The sequence below is a fragment of the Panicum virgatum genome, chromosome 9N (genome assembly GCF_016808335.1).
Source record: "Panicum virgatum strain AP13 chromosome 9N, P.virgatum_v5, whole genome shotgun sequence".
Taxonomy (NCBI): domain Eukaryota; kingdom Viridiplantae; phylum Streptophyta; class Magnoliopsida; order Poales; family Poaceae; genus Panicum; species Panicum virgatum.
The window spans coordinates 30,663,589-30,683,222 of NC_053153.1; the positions used below are offsets into that span (position 1 = coordinate 30,663,589).

General features: G+C 41.7%; 2 protein-coding genes across 6 annotated transcripts; both read left to right on the top strand.

Moving 5' to 3' along the window:
• Positions 1 to 677: 677 nt before the first annotated feature.
• On the top strand, positions 678 to 6,893 carry LOC120691612. Of its 5 annotated transcripts, none has more exons than XM_039974750.1 (5): positions 678 to 1,141; positions 1,226 to 1,404; positions 1,512 to 2,027; positions 5,589 to 5,623; positions 5,711 to 6,893. In XM_039974750.1, exons 3-5 carry the CDS (start codon positions 1,634 to 1,636, stop codon positions 6,554 to 6,556), a joined length of 1,275 nt encoding a protein of 424 aa, XP_039830684.1. In that variant the 5' UTR covers positions 678 to 1,141; positions 1,226 to 1,404; positions 1,512 to 1,633; the 3' UTR covers positions 6,557 to 6,893. The 5 variants fall into 5 exon arrangements, with proteins under 5 accessions (XP_039830684.1, XP_039830681.1, XP_039830683.1 ...); XM_039974747.1 differs by having other exon boundaries at positions 713 to 1,141; positions 5,535 to 5,623; XM_039974749.1 differs by having other exon boundaries at positions 714 to 1,141; positions 5,583 to 5,623.
• A 2,733-nt stretch (positions 6,894 to 9,626) lies between these two features.
• LOC120691957 (soluble inorganic pyrophosphatase 1-like) lies at positions 9,627 to 10,786 on the top strand. Its single transcript, XM_039975161.1, has 7 exons — positions 9,627 to 9,729; positions 9,815 to 9,843; positions 9,929 to 9,994; positions 10,088 to 10,195; positions 10,315 to 10,380; positions 10,469 to 10,589; positions 10,690 to 10,786. The coding sequence occupies exons 1-7, from the start codon at positions 9,627 to 9,629 to the stop codon at positions 10,773 to 10,775; spliced, it is 579 nt and encodes a 192-aa protein (XP_039831095.1). The 3' UTR covers positions 10,776 to 10,786.
• Positions 10,787 to 19,634: the final 8,848 nt, after the last annotated feature.

Sequence of the window (19,634 nt, forward strand, 5' to 3'; positions counted from 1 at the left end):
ACCAAAATTTTAACACTTTTAACGATCTAGATTCTTAGAGTTTTGAGTTTTTACATTTAAAGTTGTTAAGATGTTGATAAAATAGTATAAAGCCTCAACGTCTTTTGCGTACTTAATATGCTGCTTTATACTGTTTTATCGACATTCTAACAACTTCAAATATAAAAATTTAAAACTCTAAGAATCTAGATCTTTTAGAGTACTAAAATTTTAGTATATAAGTGTCTTCATTTGACAACAAATAGAAAAATATATTAATTTTCTAGTGCGACAAGCAGAAATACGTGATTTTTATGGTGCTGTACTTTTGTATAATTTTTTTGGGCAACTTAACTTCATCAAATGAAAAAACTCAAAACTTGAAAGTTGTAGATCTCGTCGAGGGCTACAATTTTCATATAAAAATCATCTTCATCCGATGTTGTATCGAAGAGTTATGATTTTTCAAAGATTCAGCCGAAATAAATTAGAAAAAGAAAAACAAAGCCGCGGTAACTGTAGCAAATCCGGGTTTACGGTAGCAAATCGCGGGCGCACAGTGCTATGCAAGCCATGCAAAACCGGACTGGACCTGGGGTGAACGGGTTCGCAAATTCAAGGGGCTAGATGTCTGATTTCTAAATTTGTGGACCTATTTGACGCAGCACTGCAAATTCATGTACCCACGGTGCATTTTATGTTTTTATGCTCCTTTCCTTCCCTTCTCTTTCCTCTTATCCGCGCACGCCGCCAGTTGCTTGGCTCCCGCCCGCCGCCGGCCCCCGCTCGCCTCCGCGTCCACCGGCCGCCCAGCACCTGCCCGCCTCCGCGTGCGCCGCCAGCCACCCGGCTCCAGGTGGCCTCCACGCGCGCCGCGGGCACCGGCCACCTCCCTGCGCGCTGCGGACTCCCGCCTGCGTCCGTGCGCGCCGTAGGCCGCCCGCCTCCTGCTCCCTTCCTGAGGACAAGGTGGGGGAAATAGCGAGGAGGAGCCGCGGGGAGCCAATTCACCCTCTGTTTGCCTCGGCTCAACTCGGCTCGTTCTCCTCTCCGGCCCCCAGGCTGCTCCACTCCCGTTCGCGGCCCCCCTGCTCCAGTAGCGCCGCCACCCGACGCCGGGCTGCTCCGGAGCACCGTACGCACCGCTTCCCCCGTCAAGAAGGTCTGGGTCGTCCCCATCCCCTCCCCCTCCCTAACCCTAGATGGGTCGCCGCCCACCCTCACTTGTGATTCGCGGCCATGGCAGGTTTCTCCGGCCGTCCCCGGGGGTGGAGCAGTGCCGGAGGGGGTGGAGCCCAGCGTTGCTGGAGCTTGGCCGCTAGGGAGGAGCCGGGACTAGCGGGGAGCACACCCCACTAGTAAGCCACTGTCAGGGGCATTTTATTACTCCATACTTAGCGTTGATGGCAACAATCTAACATAGTGGTAAAATTGTGATATTTCCTTGTCATTTCTTGTTCTTTATCCATTTATCTTAGATATAATTCAGAATTTTTCTGAAATTAAGGTCAGTTGGTTGCTTTGCCTTACAGATTGAAGCAGCTAGGTGCTCACCCATGCTGTCTGAATAGGGAATTTTTAGTGGATTTGCAGCAAGGAAATCTGGGAATGAATTTGCATGCTGCTTAGAGTGCTGCATTAAAGTCTGATTGGGATGGGTTCATTATGCTGCGTGGCAGCGCGGCCACATGGGACTAGCACAGCGAGCCGGGAGTGGTCCTCTATTGGCCGAAGTGACCCGACCTGGCGGACTAATGTTGGCTTCTCCCCACCTGTGTCTAGGGGATGGGAGTACAGGATCAATTCGGAAGGGTTGTCTTATGGATCCCATGGTGATAGCGGGGTTGCTGCGAATTATGGGTCATCACTATCATCAAATAGTAAAGAGGCTAGTAGGAGCTGGGAGAGGAATGAACTTCCGCAAGAGCACCGTTACTCTACATCTGAGGGTGCCATATCGTATTTCAACAGCCCAGACGTCAGCTTCCAGAACCAGCATGTTATGCTGCCCATCCTGCAAGATTCTAGCATTGATGAATACATGAGAGGTATGTGTAATGATCTTTATCCTTCAGAAGTTCCAGTTGTCCTTAACATTTCTCAGGCTAAGCATGCCCAAGATTGTTCAAACTCGAGACCCATACATTGATCTCGCTTTCTCTATTGACTAATGACTATCCATCAAATTAAAGATTGTGTCAAACTATCCTCTACTTCTGTTTTATTTTAACATATATCTTGCACCAGCTATATAGGATGTTATGTTGGCATAGAAAATAGTTTTTTTAGTCTTGTAGTTTTAGAGTTCACTTTGGTAATAGAAGTTACTGTTTTATAAGGGCTAAAAATAGCTCATTGACAATTGCTACCATGTGGTTCTATCAAGTATCAATCTCCAGAATGCAGCAAAATTACATTTCGTAGTAAATTTATTACAGGCCATGCCCTTTCGCAACAACTGCATATTGCACCTGATTTCCTTTCTGGGGTGAACAGCGTAGAGCTCAAGAGAAACTCATGGACTTGACAAATTGATAGCTGATATATTGAGATCGTATGATCATAGGCATGCTATATTATATAACTTCCGCCAAAACAAAATTTTTTTGTGTGACAATGGAAACTTGTCATTAGTTATATAGCAATATCGTTGCCATTATCTGCAACTGGATTGCCATTTGATAGCAGTTAGCATCAATGTAAACTTTAATGCAATCCAATATCCATACTCCCTCCGTCCCAAAATAAGTGTAGTTTTAGGATTCAAAATTTGTCCCAAAATAAGTGTAGTTCTCGCTTTCCAATACAACTCTATCTCTATCTCTCTCCTCTATTCCTCCTTGCTTCATGTGCACTCCCTACTTTTTTACCCCTCCTTAATTCCCGTGCCCAACTCCTAAAACTACACTTATTTTGGGACAGAGGGAGTATGTATGATAGTATATTAGTATTTGAATTATCCTCGTATACTTGACTAAAAGTCATGGTTTATTTTAATGCAACCCATGTTTGGCCTAACAATAAAAATTGTTTCATCAAATATAAATGCAAGCAAACTCATAATTTGCTTCACCAATTCTGGACACTTCTAAATGCAGATGGTCATTATTTGACTCCTGAGTAATGGATTTTGCAAGTATGGTAATGGTTTAACCACTACCAGCCTTCCTGCTGGTTGGGCTCATTGTGTACTATGTGTAGTGGAAACAAGGGTCTTACTGATAGAGTGGCACAATGAACTTCTAAAACCTTAATCAATTGATGCGCCACATGCTGTTATTTTGTGTATGATTTTTGAGTGATTTTCGAAACCTCAATTATGATTGCTAGCTTGATTTTGAGTTGAATTCCTTGATGATCAACTGGCAGATTATTCATCAAATGACAATTCGTTTTTCTCAAATTGGTTCTGTAATAGTAGTCTAACATAACTTTTGCAACTAATACTCCTTCCCGTCACAAATTACGAGTATTTTTTATAGATTTTTTCATAAGAATATAAATTATCCTATGTGTTACAAATATATTATGACAAAAAACTGTAGTCAAAGTTGTATTTTGGAGACTATCGATGTCCAAAATGCCACTTGTTTGTTAATCGAGGGAGTACATGGTATTGAGTTGGGATCCCAGAAATTGGGAGTGCAAATGTGGCTTCATTTAGTTTGCAAAAATTTTATGCCATAGCTGGATGATCATATGTTTCCAGATTTAGTTTTAGATTCCAGATTGCTGGTTGCATAGTTTTTCATGATGGCTCCTGGAATCTGAATTGTCTGGTCTTTTGATTAAATGATCATCAAGTATCAGTTATATTGTTAAATGCATTTTAGAGATATATGGCTACCTGTTACCACCATCAAATTTAGGAGTGATCATTTATCCCCAAGGGTTTTCCTGGTACGGAGTAACCAACGCCATGCCCATGCTCAATGATTATTGTCTTAAACCGACACTTGAGCTTGGATCTTGCATGATATCCAGCATTGGCAACATGTTGAGATGTGATCCCTGATGAGTTATATTTTCTGTGTTAAAAACATATGCACCATAAAATGTTTTGGCAACATGCTAACTTTGGGTGCTAGGTCAATTCAGACTTCACGGTGTGTCTGAGCCATAATTAATTAGCAATGGGTCACTGAACATTGCCCCCTGAAACGAATGTTCCTAGTGGTGGTTGCCTGGTTGGTAAAATTTATAAAAACCTTCCACTGGCTCTATAAAATGACTTCTTGTTGTCATGGTGCTGCATGTTAGGACTTAGGATTCTATATCATACGTTGTAGGTATAGGTGCCTGTAGTAGGTTCTGCAACTGGTCGCTACTAGGCTCCCCAACTCTCCTTCTATTAATGCAATGATATGCAGCTCTCCTGCATATTCGAGAAAAAAAAGTAGGTTCTGCAACATGACTTGATGCCAGAGGAATGAGGAGAGGCTGAACATGATGGAGAGAGTTTTACTGCATTTCTTATTGCTGTGTCATGGATAAAATTACCCTACAAATAATACCAGCTTCTTATGATATAGAAACAAGATAGAAGAAAATATTGAAGATATGCTATTGAAAGAACAGCTATTCGCGTGCTCTGTGCTCCCCTACTGTTACCTTTTCTGTTGTTGCTGTTAGGCTGTGGACGTAATAACTACGATGAATTCGTTAATGTTTTTGAAATATATTAAATTGCTACAGCATCTGAGACTTTTAGGTGGTAAGTGTTATGTACTTATGTCACTTATATCTAGTCTTCTTGTTTGTACGATACTCATAATTTCCTATCATTCCACAATAACCCCACATGTTATATTGTCACTAGTTACTTTGATATTGTGATTGTTTTGGATAAGATTTACTGGTCTATTCAATTATCTACCTGATTGATATGTTCTTTCTTTCTAGCTGAACCATTTGAGTATCTCAACTCTGAATAACCCTTTTCTTTCAGGCAAAGTAGTTCACATACCAATACGATAGCAGTGCAAAGTTACTAATGTGTTGGCAAAATCTATAATTATTTCGAAATATTGCATTATTGAATGATCAATAACTTGTGGCATGGTTGTGGTCAGTGTTTCAAAGGCGTGGCCTAGGTGCCTGGGTTGACCCATCTCGCCTTGGGCAATAGTGATGCCTTGTTGCCTAGGCGTCCAGATGTGCCCAGCTCGCCTTGGGTCGCCTTGTCACCTTTAAAATACTCGTTGTAGTTTCAATTATTAGTATACAATTTTATGGTCAGCATGAATGCAAGATTGTGCATTTGCTACTCCGCTTAGATTATCTATGTATCTCTTCAAAGTGTTTTTTTGTTCTGTAATATAGTTTCTTTTATCATTTGTACCTTTATCACATGGCTAAAGGGCTCTGTTCGTTTCTTCTGGATGAGCATTTTTTATATTTTTTTGAATTGCTTAATACAGTGATTGTGTATCATCACGTGGGCATGGCTATGGCAGGTCCGTGCAACCATTTTCCAAAGCACTTTACAATACGACCAGTTTTGTTAATTGGGTGTTTTTATATCCACGTGCATGTACATGGAATCTTTTCTAAAGAACTTTACAACAAGATCAGCTGTGTTAATGATATTTTTTACTATGCAATTTCAGTTGCTGAGCCGATTGGGGCTTTATTGCTGTCAGAGGTATGCAATAGGCCAGCTGTTGATGTTATACTACATTCATTTCTCCCTTCACGCTTCAGGGGACAGTTTTTTTTTCTCTTGGTGTAGGGAATATCAGGACAGCAGAATAGTGGTGGTTCCACCTCCTCTCGTTCCGAGGGAAGTGAATGTGATATAGTACCTAAATCATACTCATCAACTCCCTGCAACTTCCCAAGTCGTCGATCATTCTTGTCAAAGCCAGTCCATCCTCTTTCATTTCCAGAACATGCACTAGAAGCACAAGGAAATCAAAGTCCTGTTGCCAGCGCGAGCTCCAACAATCCTCTGCACTCTGAGTATAAGGGAACAGGAGAGGTTTGCTCTCCAGGTCCCATGTACTATGGCAGTGGCAATCATGGGGAGTTAGGAAATTGGAGTGCTGCAAGTAGCATGGATCTTACTGATGTATCAGAACGACCTGAAGCTGATCGAGCTGGACCACTGCGTTCTAATAATGTAATGCAGAAAACAAGATGCGACCTCTGTGAGAGGTTTTTGACTAAGAGATCACCATGGGGTTCTCGTCGAATTGTGCGCACTGGAGATTTGCCGGTTGCTGGTGTTCTCCCATGCTCCCATGTCTACCATGCTGAGTGCCTGGAGCGGACAACTCCAAAGGGGCAGAAGCATGATCCTCCTTGCCCTGTGTGCGACAAGCTGGCTGGTAAAGATACCGAGCACTGGTCGATTTGCAGGTTAAAAAACGGATTCCCAAGATTGCGTTCCCTAGGGGAAGGGCCTTCTCGAGTTTGGAGCTGTGCTCATGCTGGAGATTGTGTTGCTGGGGCTGTCCAGATACCAAGATCAAATAGCATTGCACTATTAACTCGGAGTGGTCACAAGAGGCATGCTTCTTTGAAGGGAGATCCTGGGAAAGACTTGGCTGAAACATCAAAAAGTGCTTGCATGTAGCGTCCTAGTGCACTTCCGTAGGTAATGTTCATGACCTTGCATTGTTGTGTTAGCAAGGTAAGGTGTATGGGCACAGATGTTGCCATGGCTTGATGGTCCGGCTAGGAAATGACATAGATATGCATGTGTAGCTGACTAAATTGACCTCCTATCCGTTATTGGGATTGCCACTTCTGCATGTTGCCTTGTATCTGTGCCGATTTTTTTTTTATGTGCTGACACTGTTCGCGATGAAGTTGTATCTGCTGGGAATGTAAGTAGAACCGTGGGTCAACTAATATCTGTAACTTACAATCCAGTTCTACAAGAACTGTCACATCCCCTACTTTGTAACTTTTGTCATAATGTCGTTAATGTTGTGGCTTCGAGACTTTCGATATTCGGAATGGAGTTCCTAATGATTACTACGCAAAAATCGTAAGTAAATTAAAATACACAAAAAGTTACAAAAAATATATCATTGAAATGTAGTTGTGTAACACCCTAATTTCAAATTTTCTTGAATTCAAAATGAATTTATTCAAATGATGTTTGTGTTAAAATAAAAAGAGAAAAATTTTCTTCTCCATTTCTCCTTTTCCCCTTCCAACCCAGCCCACTCCTCTCTCCCTCCTTTCTTCCTTTCCTGTGCAGCCCAACCGGCCCATCCAGCCCAAACCGCCTCCTCTCCCTCTCTGTCACTGCCAGCCGGGCCCCGCCCGTCAGCTCCATCTCCCACCTCCCGCCACCTCGCCTCCCTGCAGTGCCGAACGCCGCCGGCTGCTTCCCCTCCCGCGCGGCCGCACGCCTCCCCTTCCCCCTCTACTCAAACTCGCATTCAAAGCTCAGTGTAACCGCCACAACCTCCTCGCCTCCCCTTCCTCTTTGCGCCAGTAGTGGCCGCCTCCACCGAAGGCCAATAATGGCCGGCCGTCGATCTTCACCGCCCCTTCCACTCCCTGCCGGCCTTCCCTCTCCCTCCCTCGTCCTATAAAAGGTGCACCCGAGCTCCCTCTTCCCCTTTTCGAGCTTCGCACTCCATCGCCCTCGCTCCCGTGCCTCATAGCGCCACCGCGCGAGCTCTGCTCGCCGCCGCCGCCGTCGATCCGCCGCCTTTCTGCGCCCACCTCGCCACAAACCACCGCCGGAGCTCCGCCTTGAGATGAGCAAGGTATCCCCCTCATTTCCCCTCTCTCTCTCTTGGTCTCTAGCACGCGCAATCGCTCGCCGGAGTCCGGCCGAGCCATCTCGCCGCCGTGCGCCCCCTCCGCCGCTCGAACTCGCCTCCCCGACCACTCCATCTTCTTCGCCATCGTATCCTCTCTCTCCCCGGACAAATACCGTGCTAAACGGAGTCCGGACGGCCGATTCCGGCCATCCGCCACCGCGCCGCTCACCGCCGGCGTCCTAGCGCCGCCGCCCGCCGAGCCGCTCCGCCTCGAGCCGCGTTGCCGCCTGGAGCCGAGCCGCCGCAGCTGCTCGCCCGCGCGAGCCAAGCCGCGTCTCAGCCGTGAGCCGACGCCCTGAGCCGCCCTGATGCAATCTCCATCGTCAGATCAAGATCGAACGGTGAATATAAAAACCAGACCCAAGTCAATCACCCCTACCGGTCAACTCTTGGCTATTTTGCTAAAGAGGCCCTAGTTTTTCTGTTAATCAATCCGCACTCCTCCTCAGTTCAAAAATAATTCCAACAAGGCCCTTTTCCTTTTGTTTTAGCCCCTCGGCTTCTCCAAAATTGAACCCACCGTCCAGAACCCTTCTTTTTGCAAGCTAGCCCCTAGATCTAAGATTTATTTACGTTATAGTCCCTGGTTTCTTTCAATCTAACCCCTGGAAGTTCTGTTTCATCGCAAATAAACCCCTGAAACCTTGTTTTAGCCATAACTTCTTGGTTTCAACTCCGTTTTCAGCGATTCTTGTGCTCACGCGATTCTTGCAATGCGTGAAACATCTTTATCACCTTATCTTCCTCTATTTTTTTACTGTTTTATGTGTTGTTTTTTATTTTATTGTATGTTTTGCTTGTGATCGTGTAGACGACACGCCGTTTGAGGGAAATCAACAACAAGTATACGAGGAAGAGAATCAGCTGTTTGGCAAGGAAGGCAAGTAGACTTCTCCCCCTGCATATTCCATTTTGTCCCAATAATAACATGATAATTCACTTTACTTTATTGTTGAATTGCATAAACTTGACGGGACACCTATTAAGGACTTTACCTAGTCTTTTACCCCAAAACCTTGAATACCGGGTTTAATATATCTGTTGGGTAGAAATGCTTAGTTGCTTAACTTTGGGTTGGTAATATCATAATCTTTTAATAAATGTTAATCATGCTTTAATTATTTATGCTGTTATGTTGAGGTTAATTACAAGATCATATGATTTAATGGGAACATGGAGAACCACCCAGGAAACAGTACAACCACAAGGACCACATGGCTCTTGTCTTGGCTGAATAATTAGAGACTCTAGTTTGAAGCGGTCTTATCGAAAGGGCAAGAGGGGCGGCGGTTGTCGGGGTATAACCCGGTCCTCTTGGGAAATGGGCTCAGATCAGGCCCGGGTCGCAAAGATGCAAATTTTCTGGTGCTCGTCTCGTCGTGAAGCTGATTGATGGCATTGCTTGCTTCAGTTTTTTCCCTGCATGTTGGCCTGTCTAATTCAGGCCTGCATGCAGGACAGCAGAGGGCGTCCGGGAGGCCGCTGCTCCCGCCACTTCTCCAGGATCTCCATCCACCAGTGTTTCCAAACGACCAAGAGCTCTCCTCTATATATATAATAAGCTGCTGCTCCTCATGTGGTTCTGTGCTTCTGGGCCTCCTCCTCGTCCTGGTGATCCCGCCCGGATCAAATCCTACTAGCATTTGGTAAATGTCAAAATCTCTCTCTCTCACTCTCTGGCAAATGTAAAAATCCCTTGGTGGATGCATTTTCTTGAACTGTTAATAGACCCACAAGTTTATATTGGACTTTTGCTGGATTTTTGCTGCAAGTACTGCAGCAGGTGAGGTATTCTAGCACTCCTGTAAACTGCTCCTTCAAGGAGGATTATATGGGGCATCTCTCTGTGGTTGTAGTAGTAGCATGGCTGAAGAGAAGAAGAGTGTTCCACGGCTGAACGAGCGGATCATGTCGTCCCTCTCAAAACGATCGGTCGCCGCACATTCCTGGCATGACCTTGAGATAGGTACACACGACTTTCTTATTTTTGGCATTGCAGTATGACTCTGGAGGTTCATACAAGCTGACGCTTCAAAATTCCCAAATGTCAGGACCTGGAGCCCCTGCTGTTTTCAACTGTGTAAGCTTGCATCACGTCATGTTCATCCTTTGTAGTAAAGTAGAGTAAGTGCATTACTTTCAGATGCAACCTCCCATGGTTGCAGGTTGTTGAGATCACAAAGGGCAGTAAAGTGAAATATGAGCTTGACAAGAAGACTGGATTGATCAAGGTACAGACTGTCCGTTAAAAATTAAGCTTGCAGAAATTTGACGATTTCTTCTCTGATGCAACTGATAATATGTTTGAAAATATGCTTCCCCAGGTTGACAGGGTGCTATACTCATCAGTGGTCTACCCACACAACTACGGTTTCATACCACGCACGCTGTGCGAAGATGGAGACCCAATGGATGTGCTGGTCCTGATGCAGGTCAGCATGTCTTCTTGCTGTTTGTTTCATCATATATATATCTAACCTACTTATTATTAATGATGTATGTTATGTTTAAGCCTATGAGGTTATTCGCTAACTGGCTTACAACTGAACAGGAACCAGTGATACCTGGCTGCTTTCTTCGGGCAAGGGCCATTGGCCTTATGCCTATGATTGACCAGGCATGATCAATTTTACAGATTTTTCATTCAAACTTTCACATATCACATTATGTTGGATTGATGGTGTATCTGTTTGTGCAACGACTAGGGTGAGAAAGATGATAAGATAATTGCAGTTTGTGTTGATGATCCTGAATATCGTCACTTAACTGATCTCAAGGAGTTGTCTCCCCACCGCCTTAATGAAATCCGTCGCTTCTTTGAAGACTGTATGTGCTATTTCTTTCCAAATCTGTCTGATTTGCTATAATCATAGCACTGCAGTTACCCCTCAAGCATTGAAGTTTATTTCACATGTTGTATCTGCAGACAAGAAGAATGAAAACAAGGAAGTTGCTGTGAACGAGTTCTTGCCACCAACAACTGCCCTGGATGCCATTCAGCATTCAATGTGATTCTTCTCTGAAATAGCTTATAACCATGTCTCTCTTTTTTCGAAAACAAAATTGTGACGCGGATGAATCTTAAATATGATTGCCTCAACATGATATGAGACGTGAAACCTTCTCCTCTCTTAATATTTAATACAAAGATACACAGTTCTTCTGCGTGTTCGAGAAAAGGATGTGAAACCTTCTATCATTTGTTTTCCTTTCTTTCTACTTTTTTTGAAAAATCTATTCTGCTTTTTGTATATAAAACTAGCATTCTTTATTGTCTGAATCCTCATATAATACATCAGAATCATCTAAAAATACGTTTCTAGTTAGGGAGCTGCTTTTAACCTATTTGCACTGTTTTCAGGGACCTATATGCTGAATACATCCTACACAGTTTGAGGCGCTAGATCTTGTTTCCAGATGGAACAATCCCTCAACTGGTCTTGGGGGGGAAATCAATAATTTATCAACCTCCTGTTTTTGTTCAGGAACCATTTTTGCAGTATATATATTTGACTTAAAGGCTAATGTAATTCTTCTGCAAATTATTGCAGAATATCCTAAACAATAGATAATGTATACTTGTACACATCTTTTTGTGGAATATTTGAATCAACGATTGGATTGTCTCTTGCTTAATTAAAGGATAATGTAATTCTTCTGCAAATTATTGCAGAACATCCTAATCAATAGATAATGTATACTTGTACACATCTTTTTGTGGAATATTTGAATCAACGGCTGCACGAGGGCCTGAGTGCAATTAATTGAGCACACCCGTCGGTGAAGGGAGTCCCTCTACAGTACTTGGAGTAACTTTATAGTCCATGAAGGAAGTAACTTTATATGATAGAGAAAGTGAGATTTGTTTTTTTAAAAGTAACTTTGCCAATTTGCCCAAAACATACTCAAGTAGGATTTTGTTTTGAAGTTCTTGTCAAGACGAACATAATGGTGCGATCATATTTTGGTTTGGATGTATGATTGTATAACTTAATTTTTTTAGAGTTGGGATTGTTATGCATGTGCATATCATCCACTGATTGGAGTTTTCTGTTTCTCTTGCGGCACATGCATGGGAGGATGCCGCAACATGCCGTGTTTCCTTTTCGGCCTGACGTATTATATAAAAAAGGAAACTGCGATGAGTCTTCACTTAACGCTAAATGGAGAGGCCTCTCTATGTAGTGCTTCTTTTTTATACTGATATATGTCTTTGACGTGTTTTATTATGCAGTTCTCAAACAGTCTACACATTATTTAGACATTTTCAGAAGTGATCACACAGGCTATTTTAGAGAAAACTTCATCAATTTTGGAAGATCTAATGCTCACGGACAGCAGCGGTCAAACCCAATGTATGAACTCTAGGAATAGGACTGAGCAGCTCAGATCAATAAAATTGTAATTTCTATGTGACTTGCTATGACATTAGAAGATGTTGCTGTCAGACCTATTGCAAAGTCCACTTAGCCAACAAATAGATTTGACATAGTAACTTGCAATTTGCAAATTGCAATCATTCTGTTCGGCTGGCTGGTGCTGATTCACTCTGTTTGGCTGGCTGTGTCTGATAGCTGGTGCTAATTTGTTGTCAGAAAAAAGTACTGCTGGCTAGATAGAGGATAACGACGTTTGGATAGAAACAAGTAACCGGTCGCAGAGGAAACGCGTGTCCGGCGCATCGAACGCTCAGGCTGTAGCATTATCGTTAGCTAATTGGGGGCACGGACCCCACCCGTATTTCATTAAGAGGAGCGACTGCTCAGTTCTTCCCGGCCGAGAAACCCCCCCGAACCCTGGCCCATTCCCACACGGGGCCATGCCTTGTGGCGAGCACAGCGAGGGGTTTTTTTACCTTGCAGAGGGAAAATTCCCAGAACAACCAGCGAGTGCGCCAACGGGGGCTCGAACTCGCGCCGCGAGGGCGCTACTGGGAGCGCTCGACCAGCCGGCCTAGCGTCCGTTCGCGCTAATTTATAATCTCATAACTGAAATTCTTTTTAGCTAACTCCTACTCCATCCATTCCAAATTATGTCATTTCAAGAATATTTGAGAGTCAAACCATCTCAAAGTTTGACCAAAATTATAAAGAGAAACACAAAGATTTAAAACATCAAATAGGTATACTATGAAATTATAACTAATAAAGAATCTAATGATAATTGATATCATAAAAGTTATTATCTTCTTATATAAATTTGGTCAAATTTGAAAAACTTCGACTCTCCAGATTCTTGAAATGACTTATTGTAATTTGGAACGGAGCGAGTAAAAAGGATCATTGTGCTTTATTTATTGTAAACCAGACTATCATTCTGCTTTATAATAGACTTAAATTAGCACTTTAATTTGCATATGAGCTTAGCTAGCTATAATCCATGCATGATCTATGTCACACCCGGTTTTTAAAAAAACCGAATGCATAACTATATGTATGTCAGGATCAAATTTCATACATATAGTGACGTCATAATGGCATAATGAGTAACAATGTCACATAAAAGAGACTTACAACGATTACAAGGTCTATTAGAGATACACAGCTTCAACTGGAAACGACGGCGCCACACTTCACAGGCAATTGACCGGGGGTTGGATGCGCCTAGAACTCAGCAACATCTTTAGCAAACTTCAAGCAATTTTCTCTTCTGAGCAGTGTGGTTATAGCAAAGGTGAGCACATGTCGTACTCAGCAAGTATATTAATAAATAAATGACATGCAAGGTTAAATCAAGGATAAAGGCTGGCTGAATAAGCGGTAAGCATTTTAATAATAGTTGAGCATTAACAACCTATTTACTAGCATGTATGAAATCATCCCACATTTATGAAAAATATATTGATAACTGCAATAATGAAATAACTTGGAACATTAAACAATCAAATTAAAGCAATGAATTTAATTAAGTAGACATGTGAGGGTCTGAGCCGCTCTTGACCATAAGCACGACTGATATACCAATTTTCACTATGCAGAGGTTGCACACTTTATCCACAAGTCGTGTTACCCATCACGCGGTGTTGATCAGGCACACTCACCACACTTCCTTAGGTATGGCTGCATAGGTACACTACGAGGCCTTTACAAAGACTCTCTAACAAGTAGTAGCCCGCTAAGGTTTTAGCCGCTAGGCGAGTGTACCTCCCCCAAGGAGTGACAAAAACCAAACAAATGCATACACTCTTGGCTGGCAGCTTACCACTCTTAAACCTAGTCCCCCCCCCCCTCTTGCGCCTTTCGGTAAGCTACTAACAAACTAGAGACATCTAATTAATCAGACAAGACCAGAGCCATATAGTTCTTGTGATTGCGTTGTTTTCCCGAATAGTTCTCCATGGTTGTTTTTAATTACTTTCACCAATTCATCATATTGTTCCAAAAGAGTCTTACATTAAAGTCTCATGTCTCAAGTTCATTGTTGTATACCACCCATAACTATTGTTCAGCAACTAAGCAATCTACCCAAAACATTTTATAAAAGTAACCCGGCTATTCAAGGACATGGATGAACAATAAGGATAGTAGATACCCATTCAAGTTAGTGCATGAAAGCTTATAATAAATAAATATTATTAGGACAAAACATGATCAAGGAATATACTTGCCTTAAAACCATATAATAACTGCTCAGACTCTTCAACTCTTGTTCTTACATCTCGATTTTCATCGTCACAGCTCTCGAACTGCGTTCTTTCTACTCGCAACAAACATCGGCATAAACATACGAGAAACAAGCAAAACAAGCACAACTAAGAACAAAGCATCAAGCAAAAGAAAACACAAAGGAGCGCACTAAAGGATAGGGCTCGAAACTACGATCGCAAGAGCGCAAGAAACACTGAAAACTAAGCTATGGTTGAAAAGATACAACTATCGAAAAATTTATATTATAACCGAAAAGAAACTATAAGCATGATTTATTTTAATTAAGAAAATCATGTGTAAAAGGATATATCTAATTAGCTCAATTTAATTTATATTTGTAAAGATGAGGTAAATTTAGTCACATTTTATTTATTAAGTTTCAATATAAATTAAACCAGTTAACTATTTAACTAGCAAATAAAAACAAGTGTGAGCATCAAACATAAAATTTTATGATCATTATGAAAACCGGTGTAGATCTCTAATCTGCTTTTAATTAGAAAAACTAGTTTAAAGTAGCCATTAGTCAAATTAATTCTAAATTTAATTAGAAAACAGAAACTACGATAAAACTACGCTGATAAACTATAGCTTGCACTACAACAAAACTGACATAACAACTGTAAATTGAAACGAAGCTAAGATGTGAAAACTATGGAAGAAATAAGACTGCAGGGACTTACTTGCGATAGGGGTCACTAAGGTGGCCGGAAACTCGCCGAGGAGGCGCCGACGGTTCTGTTCCTCGCTGGTGGTGAGGGTGCCACGGGGATGATGCAGGAGAGAGCGAGGGCTCGAGGGCACCTGCAGGGGCACCATGGCCAGTAGAACGTGCGGCGCCGGGAGGGTCGTGGGGAGCTGCATACTCTTCACACACGGGTGTCAGATGTCTACCCTGTTCAGGTTGCTGGAACCCACCCAAATAAGCCAGCAGGGGTGCGGTGAAGAACTGGGCATCGCTGGGCATCACGTGGATGATGAGAAGCGTGGATGATGAGAAGGGCGCTGCTTCAGGGGCTCGGGCGTGGCGGTAGGGGTAGTAATGGATTATAGTCCTAATATTTTCTTCATAATTCTATTTGAAACTTAATTTTTTTAACTTAAAATTAAATAATATTAGAGCCCGATTTTTTTATAAGATCCGACTCTTAGATTATCTAGGCAAAAAATTAAAGCTCTTTACTACTCTAGGCGTGCGTGGAGGCGAACAGGGGAGGCGCGGCAGCAGGGCAGAGCACGCCGGGGCAAGGGCGGCGAGCCAAGTCGATGGCGACGGCGGCGCTTGCGCACGGTATAGGGAGGCGCGGGTGGACGGGACCGAGACGGTTTCTTGGGCTTGGCCCAAAAAAACGGGTCCCAGCTACACACGTAGAGGGAGAGAGACGGCAGGTAAGCTAGAGCAGATTTAGTTGGTCCTTTGCAAGCTCGTACTCGCTGGCAGGCCGGTCCTTCTATGCTTGCGTGGCTTTGGATTGAGATTAAGAGAAGAGAAACAGAGAGAAGCGAGAGCAGCGATAAATTGACTTAGGCTGATGGAAATAATTCTAGACACGGAGAGAAGAATAAAAGGAGAGGCAAAAGGCTGAGCGACCGAGGGAGTCCAGTTGTGTCTATTTTAAAGTGACGGTGATAGTCATTAGAGATGATGGTGATGACAGCGGAGCTTCATAAAAAAAATGCTGAAATCGAGTTACGACTCTGTTTCGGGCGTGATTTGATCAAAATGAAAGATTGGAGAACATGAAACTCGATGAGGTTGGGAGCAGTGGCGAGCTCCTTTAGTAAAAAAAAAAGTTGAATCAAGCCCGGGAAGAAAAGGGGAAAATTTTTCAATCTCTCAGAATATATTTTTAGGCTTAAAATAAATCTAGAAAAATCTAGATAAATATTTTAATTTATGAAAAATATATTCGGAATCCCAAAAATTCCAAAGAAAAATCCTAGGGACAATTTTGGGACACGAGAATTTCAAATAAAAATACTTGAATCTCATGAAAAAGATTATAAAAGCTTTTGAATCTCATGAAAAGATTATAAAAGCTTATGAAAATATTGGATTTCCTCTAAGGAATTGAGAATAAATACCAACAAAATCTGAAAATATTCTCAGAAATTTTGAAAGATAGGTAAATTTATTCAAAAAGATATTTACAACCTAAAATGGAAATTTTGGGGTGTGACAATCTAGCCCAAGTAGGATCATTGTGCAAATATTGTCATTTCGATGGTCGGGCTGGAACTCCCACCCCACCGAGCAGGGTCGTCGCACAAAACCCCAACTACATCCAGGGCCTCGTAAAGTCGTAATCATGTGCTTTTTTTTTAACAAAGTCGTAATCATGTGCATAGCGTGTAGTCTTTAGTCGTAATCATGTGCGCTCGCACAGAGAAATTATATGCAAACAGAAAAGATGATTGGCACTTCGGTCGTTCTTGTGATAAGACTATCTACCCCGCAAGACTTAAGATGGCATCATAATATTATAACAATATATTGTGACGCCTAATCAACCAACCTTATGGGAGTAGCTTAAAACAAAGTTCTTTACAAAAATAAATTTAATGCGAATGTGATAGTGACCAAATTAAACTTTGGAAGACAACGTTCACAAATGAAATATTCAAGCTGTTTACTTTTAACTTAAATTTAACTAGTCTCGATGCACTTGTGTAGATAGTTCACCGAGGACTTCAAATTAAAGCACATTTTTCGCTCTCTTTTCATGCCTCAGCTCTGCTTAAGTGCACCCTAATCAAAGAATGGATCAGACCACTCACATCGATCGAATGATAGACAATTAATATAGAGTTATGAAATGAGCATACCTCAGCTAATAAGATTTCTTGTGTTGGAACCTGTCTTTCCGAGTTCGAGTCCTTAACTCGGCATGGGTGCTCGTATTTATTATCAAGTTTATTTCAGAATTGAACCGGGCTATTCTTTTAGTGGTAGGTGATACAACTGTTGACAGTGAGATGTCTATAGTGACTTTATCAATATTAAGATCTATTAGTTAAGTCTCTCGGAGGTACTTATAGGGGTAAAGTTGTGTACATATATTGATAGAGGTGATTGTGTGTATATCAACGTTTGCTATTCTTTTAAAAAAACAATAGAGTTACTTATATAATTTTTGTGCACAAGTTCGGTGGATTAAGCTAATTATAATAGGATCAAATCAACCTTCTATAGAAGTATTTGATAAAATAAACCCAAACATGTATGTCTTTACTTACGCATGCTATCACATTAACATTGAACTAATATGGAATTATATATTTGAGCCAATTGCATAACTACCCTCATTTTAACCTCTAACTGCACATTTGTCCTCCTTTTTTAGACTTTGCATAGTTGTCCCGTTTTTTTATCTGACTCATTAGTCTACCCTTATTCTAGGAACGTAAGTTAACAAGGTTAACGGAAGTGTGAAAAAACATATACGCCCATTGCACGAATGACCCCAAATATATCAAAGAAATGGTAATATATACTTCAATTAAATGATAAAATTGATATTAGCCTCCTCGTGCGATACTCGGCCGCAAGGATAGCAAAACCCCCCGAGGGCCTGCGATGCATACTGCCTGTTGCCCGGCCACTTGCCACGGCCGCGCCCTGAGCGCCGCTGAAGCCGCGGCCGCCAGCTGCCTGGCCCTGCGCCGCCAACCATCTACGAGGGAGCAGATACTAGGGGTGGGCACAATTTCCCGAATCCGAACTCCAAACCCGAATTACCCGAATCTGATCCCGAATTACCCGATTACTATTTCGGGTAGGAAGTTGAGAAACCCGAATTTAATTCGGATTTTGACTCCCGGTATCCGAATTACCCGAACTCTTTTAAAACCCAATAGATTATGGCTTAATCCACTCACTTGACCCAAACAACCCAATAAGAAATTTAATTGTTTTATTTATTGATTGCTTGTTTGTTTGATTTGTGCAATAATAGCGATATATTGATCTAATTTTTGTATTTCATCATCTTTTTTACTTGTTGCCTAATGGAAGAGACAATGATTTATCAATTGATCGGGTATTTCGGAAAAACCCGAACCCGATATTTCGGGTACCCGAAATTTCGGGTATTGCTTTTTTCGGGTCGATTTCGGGTAGCATTTTTAGATACCCGAATTTTTTATTACCCAAATTACCCGACCCGAATTACTCAAATTACCCGAACGGCCAGGGCTAGCAGATACCATGCGCCACGCTTTCCCATCGGCCGCTGCTCCATCTGTCTGCCTCCGCGGACCGTCTCAGGATTGGTTCGGTTAGATATGAATTTATTTCGAACCAAAAAATAATAGAAACAATAAAAATATAATAAAAGAGTAGAACTTATTTCAGGTTGAAAATTAATTGTAATAAAATAGGTTTATGATAGCTAAAGTAAAAGATATGGAATCAACCGAACACGGCCGTGAGAGTACAAGAGGGAGGGATTAGGGGATGCCTTTGATAGAAGATGAAATGTTTGGATAAAGCAAGTGTAAAAATGTCATCTCATATTATTTGAGAGGCCCGTACCTACGGATGGAAATGAAATTAAAATAGGGCATATTTGAAATACTCCCTCTATCAAAAGAAAAAACATTTATCATAATAACGTTTTTATCCTTACCTCATCCAAACATCTATCCACGCAGCCACCGAGGCAACACGACAACTACAGAATAACATTCAGTGACTTTGCTTCTTGAAAGCTCGTTGTAACTTTTAATCCTGTTCTAACTGATCCTGTTCTAACTATCCGATCAGGAGTTAATGGTTAGATCTATGTGAATCCGAACAGCAGTGCTACTATTCCTGTGGTGCAGTATCATGTACACTGCTGGTGCTACGGTGAATTCTCTGTCGTTTTCGATCCGACGCTTAAGTTGCATTGTGCCTTCAAGAGACACTGAATCTACATCCAACAACTGTATATTCCCTCTATCCTGAAATGTAAAATATTTTAATTTATTCTAAATCAAATTGTTTAATATTGATTATATTTATAGAAAAGACTAATAATATTTTAAATATTAAATAAAAAACTAGATCTATTTGAAATATATTTTTATAATTTATTATTTGATGTGTTCGATGTTATCATGTTAATATTTTTTTATAAATTTAATCAAATTTACACTATTTTAATTTAAAATGATCCTGCCATTTGAGAACCGAGGGAGTATATGAGACGAAAAAGGATCCCGCGCGTGGCGGCTTGCCTCA

Bases quoted from the DNA above. Each gene is read 5' to 3' on its own strand.
- LOC120691612 (XM_039974747.1), top strand. From the start codon at position 1,634: ATGGGTTCATTATGCTGCGTGGCAGCGCGGCCACATGGGACTAGCACA. The intron at 2,028-5,534 runs GTATGTGTAATG...TCTTTTCTAAAG, and splicing joins CATTGATGAATACATGAGAG to AACTTTACAACAAGATCAGC. The intron at 5,624-5,710 runs GTATGCAATAGG...CTCTTGGTGTAG, and splicing joins GGGCTTTATTGCTGTCAGAG to GGAATATCAGGACAGCAGAA.
- LOC120691957 (XM_039975161.1), top strand. From the start codon at position 9,627: ATGGCTGAAGAGAAGAAGAGTGTTCCACGGCTGAACGAGCGGATCATG. The intron at 9,995-10,087 runs GTACAGACTGTC...ATGCTTCCCCAG, and splicing joins AGAAGACTGGATTGATCAAG to GTTGACAGGGTGCTATACTC. The intron at 10,381-10,468 runs GCATGATCAATT...TGCAACGACTAG, and splicing joins TTATGCCTATGATTGACCAG to GGTGAGAAAGATGATAAGAT.